Raw genomic sequence first — 9,990 nt, 5'->3', positions numbered from 1 at the left:
GACTTCCCGTGCAAGGAAAAGGCTTGGATTCACGTCCAAAATACTAGTCAAATTCGGATTGGTTTTGTCCGAACTTTCCAAAACTGTTCGGTTTAAATTGGCTGCACCTTGCGGGTAATTTTTGAGGTGGTAAACGACTTCGGATGAAAATGAGCCTAAAAGCAATCTTGACCGTTTCGACAAGACGAACAGTTTTCATGTTGAACGTTTTTTGATCAGAGGTCATCTTGAGGGTCAAATCGCTCGCGCAAAACACCTGTTCCCTCGTGCTACCCATCAGACATGCGTCTGGTAAGGCGCGCCACATCTCGCCTCGTGACAGGGCTGCACTCCGATTGTTCTAACTTTCGCATACGACCTCGGATTGGGACGATCTTTATATCAAAATCGATCGTTTCGACGAGGCGCACAACTTCCGTGTAGAACATTTTTCCATCCGAGATCATATGAATAATCTTTTGAGCCCATCTTCAACTTCTCGTTCGATTGACTATCACAGCCTCCAACCCGGCAAGTTTTTCATCCGAGTAAGCTGTCCACACCGGCAATGTTTCTACCCGGCAAGCTATCACACCGGCAAGGTTTGTACTCCGGCAAGGGTTCCTCCCTGACAAGGTTTCTCCCCCGGCAAGATTTCACACCGGCAAGCTTCCACACCGGATGATCTTTCTGTGCCGGCAAGCTTTCCACGCCGGCAAGCCTTTACACCGGCAAGCTTTCACACCGGCAAGATTTTACCCTAGCAAGGTTTTCGCCCCGGCATGCTGCTTTATGATCGTGCCACTTTTGAGCGTCAACACGCCCTAAGGGCTGTATATATGGAGGAAGATGGGGGAAACTTCGTGACCCCTTGGAGCAGGGGTCCGAAACCAACCCTAACTCTTGTTTCCCCACACATACGGATTAAAAAAATAGCATATACTCAAGTATTCCAAAATTACATGGGTCTGGCCCAAAAAATAAGGTGACGCCACACCTATTATAAGCTATGGACTTTATTTATGACAATGCATCCTGTATATTTCGTCCATGTCCTTGTATGCCATCAAGGAGGCTTCAAAGTACTGAAATCTGCACTAGAAACGTCGTTCTCGTTCCCTTCGCGCGCGTCTTCATCTCCATGCTTGTTTCTTCTTCAGTGTTCATCCCTCTTGTCCATGCTAGGCCCTTCATTAGTAATCAAGACAAATGTATCTAATTTAGGCAGCATCATATTCTCATGAACATTAAAATTGTTACCAGGAAATGAAAGTACCTGGTAATTCAATTAGCATGCGCGAGCTCTAGTGATTGGTCCAGTGTGTATGACAGCAGGGGGTGTGGGTGTAACAATGATATTGATGTCCTCATCACTTGGTGAGACCACTGGATCAGATAATGTGCGTTGGTGCGAGGTCTCCTTGATGAAAAGATGGTTGTGGGTGTAGCGACAGGTAGCGAGGAAGGTGGCATTAAGTTGATCCGTGTATTTGCTTTATAAGACTTCATTAAATAATATAATAAAAATAGTTGTGTGGATCCTTGGATGCTTCGACCTCCTTTTCATAAAAAAGAAAAAGAAAAAAGTAATTATTAATCAATAGGTTTTACTCTGATCAAAGAACAATTGTGTAGCAATTCGTCAGAATATACGTGAGTAATTCTCAGAAATTTGGTTCTACACCAGCGGCAAATTTAGAGGTACTTGGGACAATAAAACTTGGCACACATATATCTTAGCCAGACGGTTTGACCGGAACAGTTGAGTACTGATAACACTGCCGACCACTTTCCAGTTTTATTGCAGTGTGTGTAGTCAAGCAAGAGCTCCTGCAGGTTTACTAGAACTGATGAGCCACATCGCCCGCGCCCGGTGGAGCAAGCTGCTGGTAGCCTAGGTTCAGCTGAAGCGAGGCCTGAGCATGAGCCTGAGCCTGAGCCTGAGCCTGTGCCTGCGCGTGCGCTTGCACCGCCGCCTCGAAGAGGTTGGCAGGGAAGAAGCACTTCATGTCCAGTGCGGTGAAAGGGTTCAGCTCCGGCGCCGCCGAGGGCCTGGCGATAGTCACCTGCTGCATCCGCTGGTCCTCCTCCGCAATCTGGTCACCAGACCATGTATAACGTGGACAGTAGTTATAGCTTAATTAATTTGGAACCATCGAAGTTGATTTATAGCTTCTGTACCTTGGTTCTGAGATCAATGTTGTCACTCTGAAGCTCTATCTCCTACAATGGTGATGAGAATATATGTATTAAATGCAAGACGTATAATAAAGCCAAGATTGGTTAATTAGCTAAAGGAAGCCTGTAGAACAACCCATACAGTAGTATACATTACGTACCCTTTTGACCATGTAGTTGATCTCAGAAGATAGGAGCTCATTCTGAGACATGAACGCACAGAGAAGGATCAACATTTATAAGTAAATAATTTATGGATCTAGGAGTATAACAATGATATAAGAAACTCAAGAACTACTCATATTTATATGCCTTGTAAAAACACTACTGTACAATTTATTAGTGGACGCTATATACACTAGTACTATGTGAAGGTACGGTACTGCTGGATGCCAAACTTTGATGAAAGAGTGCAAAATCGGAGGGAAGTTGATCAAAGTTTCAAATATACCTTCCTGGCCCTGATCTTCGCAATGCCTTTCTCAAGCCGGCTTTCGAGTTGCTTCAGCTCCTTGAGTGACAGGTTCCCAACAGAATCACCAACCAAGTGCCTTTATAGAAGATAAGAATTGGTTACACGATGGGGGGAAAATGTGTACATGCAAGCATGTGCAGTCTGATCTTACTTGTTAGTGCTTTGCAGCATCTGGATCTGGTGGCGCAGCTTTGCAGCTTCTTGCTGGTAGTATTGCTTCAGAAATAATAGATTATATCAAGAAAAACAAAGAGAGTGAGCTGTCTATCACATTCGCTAATTAATATCCACGTCATCCCATTCCAATTGAGTTAGAAAAACCAAGCTCCAGCCCATGATTTGGATGTTTTACCAGTGCTGTGGCTTTACTTACTGTTCTGTTTTCAGTTAGATGTGCTGATCCTAGACGATGTACCAGTAACTGCAAATGTACGTACGCGGGTATATATGCATGCTTACCTATATAGGAGTAGTATATACTGTAGTATATATTCAGAGACAGACAGACATGCACGCATGCACACACAGAAACATAATCATGTATAGGAATTGTAGACATGACTGCTATCTGATCCCCGTTAGGTACATATATGGATTTGCTTTGGTGGTTCGGTCCTAAAGATTTAAATCATGGCCATCTTTGATCCATGTGTGGCTCTCAAGTGTCAGTTCATTTCATGTATACTTACAAGCTGACGAATTTAGTGCAAGTAGCCACTGATCGATCTAGAGTCTAGACCCTTAGCTGGTTATCAAGAAAATTAATTTAATCACATGCATATGGATATGGTTCTAATGAGCTAATTACCTGAGCATTGACTTCTATGAGAGGTACCCCAGAGGTTGAGCCACAAGCATGTGCCTTCTTGTACCTGTCAATTGTAGCCTTGACACTGCAGTTGATAAACAAGGGAGGAGAGACAGGCAAGCACTCATCAATGACCTAGTTTGATGCATGTGTGCAACAGATGTGATAGTGTTCACAAGACATACAGAAAGAAAACACAAAGCCCTCAATAGTTTCTTTCGGTTACTTAAGCATAAAGTTTGGCAAAAGAGTGTGTACATACATATATGCGCTCAAACGTGTACACAAGAAGGGAATGAAATGCAGAGAGGCATACATTGAACAGTATCGACGCAGCCTTTGCAACGAGGACTCGACAAGGAGCAAGCTGGCACAGCAAGCTAGGGGAAGACGCTCAGTTTCTTAGTTGGTGCAAGCTAGTTGTTGATGTGCATGCATGTCAATCGACGAGACTAACTGAGATAACACAATGACTAGCTTAGCTTCATGCATGCACGTATGGTTGGGGACTTGGGAGGATGACCAGGGACTGGGAAGCGATCGAGGAAGAGGAAACTCTAGGCAGGTAGGCAGCTAGCTTTAGGACGAGGTACGACCGTACGTTTACATGCAAGGTCCCTTCAGTTCTGGCTGTTGCCCGGCCGGACTGATATGATGTGCATGTGGAGAAATATTTATGTAATGACAAAACATGACATATATGCCTACGTACTTGTGTGTCTTTTGTGTCAAGTGCGTGTCAGTGAGAGAGCAGGAGAGTGCCAATGCATATTAATTATTATTTGGTACAGAGTGTGTATATATATGACAGACATTGGTAAATCTCACATTATATCTTTAATTAATTAGCACATTTTTTTGGCAGGGTATCTTTAGAACATGTCATTCAGTTTTTTAAAGGTTCCTACTTCCTTCTTTGTAGAGAATAAAAAATAAAAAATATCTGATCTATGTCACTTGGTTAACATGCATACAAAATAAATAAAATTGAGACATAAACAGCTAGCAGCATGCATGAATTTTGGTGACAAAATAGTAGTTTTTATAGGACAATATATAGAAATGCAGTAAGATCAAATCATGGTTGCATTTCTTTAGTGTACATAAACATCAAAATATGAGATCCAAAATTTTCATCTTTATCTAATTGCATGACATAAATTCAAAACAGGTGACTTAATGAATATAAGAGTTGAATTAAAAAACATGTGAGTTAATGGATATAAGAGTTCTCGCTATACAAGAAAATGTCTGCTGCACGTACGACACAAATACAGTGGCAGAAAGATTCTCTTGGTTTCGGTACTATTTTACGTAAAAAGGTGTATGCTAAAACTATACATGGTATATACTATCAAACAAATCGTATTATATATTACCTAAATATTCTTATATACTGCATACTACGCATGCATACACTCCTATATGATAGATACTACCTAGAACATATGAAACACACACGTCAGTACGTGTAATTACACCTGGTTGTAGAAAAGTGCTATCAAAGTGATTTTTTTTAAAACCACACAGGAGAATTGCGTGCCTTTTGTATTAATAAGGATAATGACTATATTCAATTACAAACTAGGCGGACACAGTTTCACGCGTCCACACATTGACACTATCGATGACCTAAGGCGCCGGCGCGATCGACGGCCACCACTCGCGCACATTGTCCATGGGTGAGCTTAGATTAGAAAATCTAATTAACAAGGTTTTCTTAAGTTATCTAACATGGGTTGTTAAAAATAAAAGGCTTCTTGGCAAAATGAATGTTGAGTATATTACTACCCTAAATTGATTTTGGGTAGTACATTGGCCTATTTTGACCTCATATATATGTTATTCAACTCTATATAATACTAATTAAATAACCATGGCCAGTCTAAAATTAAATAAACTACATATACCACCAAAACACGAATTTCTCTAAAATATTCCAAGACCTGAACGATCTGAAAACTACAGAAGCGACCAGCAGCCTTGTATTAATACTTCTTACAAGAAAAAAAAACAGCCGCTGCTATATAGTACGTCTTGCACAGAAGCAATCAGCGGCAAGACCTAAGCCTAGTTGAGCTGATCATGAAATGACATATATGTACCTAGAAATCAGGGAACACATGAATTCATCACCAAGCTTAGCTACATCTAGGCTGGAGCTGTAGACGTACACACAGACCTGTTGTTGGAGTACTCGTAGAGGCGGCCGCGGCTGGAGAAGACGATGAGCGCCACCTCGGCGTCGCACAGGACGGAGAGCTCGTAGGCCTTTTTGAGGAGCCCGTTCCGGCGCTTGCAGAAGGTCACCTGCCGGCTAGTCGTGTTCTCGATCCTCTTGATCTCAATCCTTCCCCTCCCCATCTCGACCTCTTCTTAGTCTCAGCCCGGAACTCTGCCAAATACGCAGATATCGAAGATTCAGCAAAAGTTTACACGAACGCAAATATATATATATATATATATGCAAATGCTGTGATGGATCTAACAAAAAGGTAAAAGGAAGGCATATGAAAGGGATGAACAAGGAACAAGATAAGGGATCGATTGGCGGGCCTAGCTTGCAAAGAAAACTGGAAAACGGCCGGAGAAAAACAATTCCATGATTTGACTGATGGACGACCAAATTTGCAGATGAGTAAAAAGGGTGATTCGATCCCATGATTCGACGGATGCAAGTCCTTTTGTTTTGAGAAGAAATCATGGCGACATAAGATCTAGCAAAGGTAATAAAAGCTTTCTTCTTCTCGATCTGTCTCTCGAAATGAAATAACCCACCAAAGCAAGAAGTAGATCGCTTTAGAACCAGTTCGCAGCTGCTGGGCTGGGATGGAATTAACAGCTCCACGCAAAAGCAATTTATCTCTGCAGTTTCATTCCTCGAAGGGAAAAAGAAGAAAGTAAATCTTTTTATTTTTGGTTGAGAAGAAACTAAATCTGATAGCAAGATCGTTTTTGTATTCCCAAAACAAAGCAACCAAAAGTTGCTACGATCTCTCTTAACAAAGTACTGTGGCTGCTTAGAAGAAACATTGGCGCGTGTCTTGTAGCATGTTACCGTGCAAGATGAAAGATCTATCTAGCTAGCTAGGAAGAGATTGAACGCTGTACAAGTAAACCAACCAAGCCTTCCAAAACGAAACAACAAGATAGGCACCGGCGGCCGTGAACGAATCCAAAGTCTAGATGGCAAGAAAGAACGGGAGGGGAAATCATCCGTTCTAAGAAAAGAAAAGAAAAGCATCAAAGAAGAAGAGACGTACTAGCAGAAGAAGAGAAAGGGTGAGATGGATCGATTTCCTCAAAGAGACACAACATATAAACAAAGCAACAAGATCGATGTAAACTGCAGACATATACATGAGCAGCAGATCCTAACGAAATACGAGCATGGATACAAGGAGGGTAAACCTAGCTAGGCAGAAGAGAGCAGACGATCGACTAGGTATGGAGCTCTCTGATGCAGCTAGCTATAGCTGTCCTTCCTCCCTTTGGTTTATAATATAGGACCCAAGCCGAAGGCAGAAAAAGGAGGGGCTCCAGTTGGGTTTTCCTCCAGGAGGTAAAGTAAGAGACGAGTTGATAGGAGCCCAGGGAAGGCAGGGTATTAAAGGACGGCAAGATGCTGAGACCGCCACTTGCACTGTTGCACCGAAATGCATTTCTCGCTTGCCGGCCGAGGCCTTTCTTACCTTGCTTACCCGTTTATGGATGTTCCTTAATTTAGAGATCTCTCTTTATTAATATGGAATACTTTACTTGATCATGGACGTGTCCCCTCTCTTTTCTCTGTATGTACATGTTGTCGAGCTATTTGGTCTAGAATTAATTGGCCGAATTAGTTATGTGCAAGTAATTAGTTAAGAAGACACGAACTAACTATGGGCAGATCGATCGTTCCATGTATATATGCATGTGAAGTTGTCATGGAGAGTTCAATTGAAAATAACCTGTCGTCTTTGTTCAACACTTGTGTGCCCAGTCTTGGGAAGTGCAGTACGTGTATACTTAATTAGCTGCTAGTTCCATAATTCTGTTAGGTAACTAAATTAGGCCCCTATGATATATCCCATTATTGCATGTGAATTAGATTTGTTAATTTACATTAATTTGCTCCCAAGGATATACATACGTCTGAGAGAAAAAAATTGCAATTAATTAGTCTGATAAATTAAATTTGACATGGGTGTGGACGACTCGGAATTAATAATTCTTCTGTTTTATGTTGGCAAGGAGGTACGTACAAGTTGCACAAAGGAGATGCATGCACACAAAAACATACGCCGGCCCGTGCATATAACACTGTCTCCAGCCCTAACACAAAATAGCTCGCCAGTACGTACAACTCCTATATATTCAACTCACGCAACCGTCTGTCTATATGCTAGGCATCCATCATCTAGTTGTGTACATGGCGCAGTTCATAGTTCCAATTGCCTGCCACAGTTCACATGCAAGTTCCTACTTATTAGTATATCATCATATCATCCAAGTGTACCAGCTGTACATGTGACCATAGCAAGGCATGGCATGCATCTGTGTGAGTCACATGCATGTACTCCGGCGATCACTCGAGTCAATGCAATCGATACCAAATTCCAAACCCGGCCGGCCCTTGTTCTTTTCTCCCTCTCCCTTTCCGGTGCTAAGCATTGACTGCAGCTAACTGCATGCTATTGTTCACCCGCAAAAAAAAAAAAACTGCATGCTATTGTTTTTGATCGAGCTTTAATTTGAATAACCTGGCAATTTGCAGTTACTATTTTTTTAATATTTTGTAAGTATGGCCATCTCTCATCATAAAACTCTGATATTTAGTGAGAGAGAGAGACGACAACGCAGTGGGCGGTCAGGGGTCAATGTCGCGTTGCCGAGTTTAGGTGAGCAGGACCTGATCCTCACCGCGAGGCAGGTCGCCGGATTTGTGCTAAGCTAATAAACTTTTCTCACGCCAATATCTTCTTTCTACTTGATGGTTCATCGATGCACTGGACGGCATCACACACGTCACTCCCACTATGTACGTCCATGCATGTGAGGCTGGAGCCAGTGCAAAAGCAACGCTTATGTGCTGCACAGCTGCAAAATGAGTTAACTGCGCCAAAATACCAAATCGAGGGGTAGGTTTACACAAAACACGCACTTTCAAAATTTTAGCAGAAAACACTGTGTCTGTGGTAAACTTTTTACGTAAACAACGGATCCGTGGATTAGAGCGTTCTGAGCATGTTTATACCAAATGGGTTCCGCTTTATACCGACACGCTCTACAGGAAAAACACAAATCACCTAGTATCGAGACATAAGCCGAGTGTCAAGACATAGATGTTGAGTATATGTGTTATGTGCGTATTTGTGTATCTGGCCCACCTTTTAATTCCTTATATAGTTAAGATCGTGGCCCACCGTTGTATCTCATATATACGCGCGATTGCATCCGGTCAATACATCGTGCAATTCCATCATCATACATGGTATCTGTTTCTAGGTTCTAAGCTTAGTTTCCGCCCGTCGCCGCCGCGCTCCCACCCTTGCGCCGCCGCCGCCCCAGCTGACGCCGCCGCCGTGCTCCCACCCTAGCGCCGCCGCCACCGCGTCATCCCTCCGCTGCCGCCGCGCCTTCCTCTTGGCACCGCCGCCGCCTCCCCTCTCGCCGCCGCCGTGATCCCTTGCCGCCGCCGCCCCTCCTGCCGCCATCGCCCCTCCTGCCACGGTCGCCGCTTCCTCTCCCCGCCGCCGCACCCTAACCCTAGCCTTCCCACCATGTCTTCCGTCACCTCATCCGCCTCCAACCCATTCGCCGACGCCACCCCCCCACCCGATGTCGCCGACATCCGCAACCTCGACATCTATGAGCGGGTTTTGGTCCGCCTTGCTCAGACGGACTCCTCTTACTACTCATGGAAGACGTACTTCTCCCTCATGTTCCGGGAGTACAACCTCCTTGACCATGTGGACAGCTCCGTCGACTCCAGCCTCGTGCCTGCGCATCATGAGTGGTCCACCATCGACGCCACGCTCATCCGGTGGTTCTTCCTCACCATCTCGCCGGACCTGTTTCATACGGTCGTGCAGGACGGTGATGACGCCCTCGCCGTTTGGACCAAGCTGAACGGACTCTTCACCGACAATCGTCTCCAACGTCGCGTTTTTTGCAGCAAGAGTTTTTTGGGTGCCACCAAGACAACTCCTCCGTCGACGACGAATGTCGCCGTCTTAAGACTCTCGCTGACGAGCTCCGCGACATCGGCGTGAAGATAGATGACGATCTCCTCCTCAGCACACTCACCGCCGGCCTGAACGAGGACTTCGGCAACGCCGCGTCGAACCTCACGCTCATCCCGAGCCCTCCTTCGCCAAGTTCGTGGCCTATCTCCAGTTGGAGGAGCGTCGTATGAAGCAAGTCAAGAATCGTGCCATGCACACCGCCCTTGCCGCTGGCACCACTCGCGGCCGTCCTCCACCACCGCCCGCCGCTCCGCGCCTTATCAGCAGCAGCAATCATCGCTGCTGCCCCTGCCCCCCCATGGCACGCCCGCTCCACCCACCCC

The 9,990-nt window shown here is 44.6% G+C and overlaps 1 protein-coding gene across 3 annotated transcripts; it reads right to left on the bottom strand.

Moving 5' to 3' along the window:
* Window positions 1-1,611: 1,611 nt before the first annotated feature.
* Window positions 1,612-7,021, bottom strand: LOC125508495 (MADS-box transcription factor 13-like). Of its 3 annotated transcripts, none has more exons than XM_048673223.1 (8): window positions 6,852-7,021; window positions 5,623-5,835; window positions 3,441-3,525; window positions 2,784-2,848; window positions 2,609-2,708; window positions 2,319-2,360; window positions 2,161-2,202; window positions 1,612-2,075 (listed from the first exon to the last, which is right to left on the bottom strand). In XM_048673223.1, exons 2-8 carry the CDS (start codon window positions 5,802-5,804, stop codon window positions 1,821-1,823), a joined length of 771 nt encoding a protein of 256 aa, XP_048529180.1. In that variant the 5' UTR covers window positions 5,805-5,835; window positions 6,852-7,021; the 3' UTR covers window positions 1,612-1,820. The 3 variants fall into 3 exon arrangements, with proteins under 3 accessions (XP_048529180.1, XP_048529181.1, XP_048529182.1); XM_048673224.1 differs by lacking the exon at window positions 6,852-7,021 and adding an exon at window positions 6,704-6,840; XM_048673225.1 differs by lacking the exon at window positions 6,852-7,021 and adding an exon at window positions 6,219-6,656.
* Between the last annotated feature and the right edge of the window lie 2,969 nt (window positions 7,022-9,990).

The sequence above is a fragment of the Triticum urartu genome, chromosome 5 (assembly GCF_003073215.2).
Source record: "Triticum urartu cultivar G1812 chromosome 5, Tu2.1, whole genome shotgun sequence".
NCBI lineage: Eukaryota > Viridiplantae > Streptophyta > Magnoliopsida > Poales > Poaceae > Triticum > Triticum urartu.
This window is presented reverse-complemented; position numbering and strand designations above follow the sequence as displayed.

Excerpts from the sequence above, each read along its gene's own strand:
- LOC125508495 (XM_048673223.1), bottom strand. The coding sequence starts at position 5,804 with ATGGGGAGGGGAAGGATTGAGATCAAGAGGATCGAGAACACGACTAGC. Across the intron at positions 2,849-3,440 it reads TCATAGAAGTCAATGCTCAG|CAATACTACCAGCAAGAAGC; the intron begins GTAATTAGCTCA and ends TTATTTCTGAAG. Across the intron at positions 2,203-2,318 it reads TCAACTACATGGTCAAAAGG|GAGATAGAGCTTCAGAGTGA; the intron begins GTACGTAATGTA and ends TCACCATTGTAG.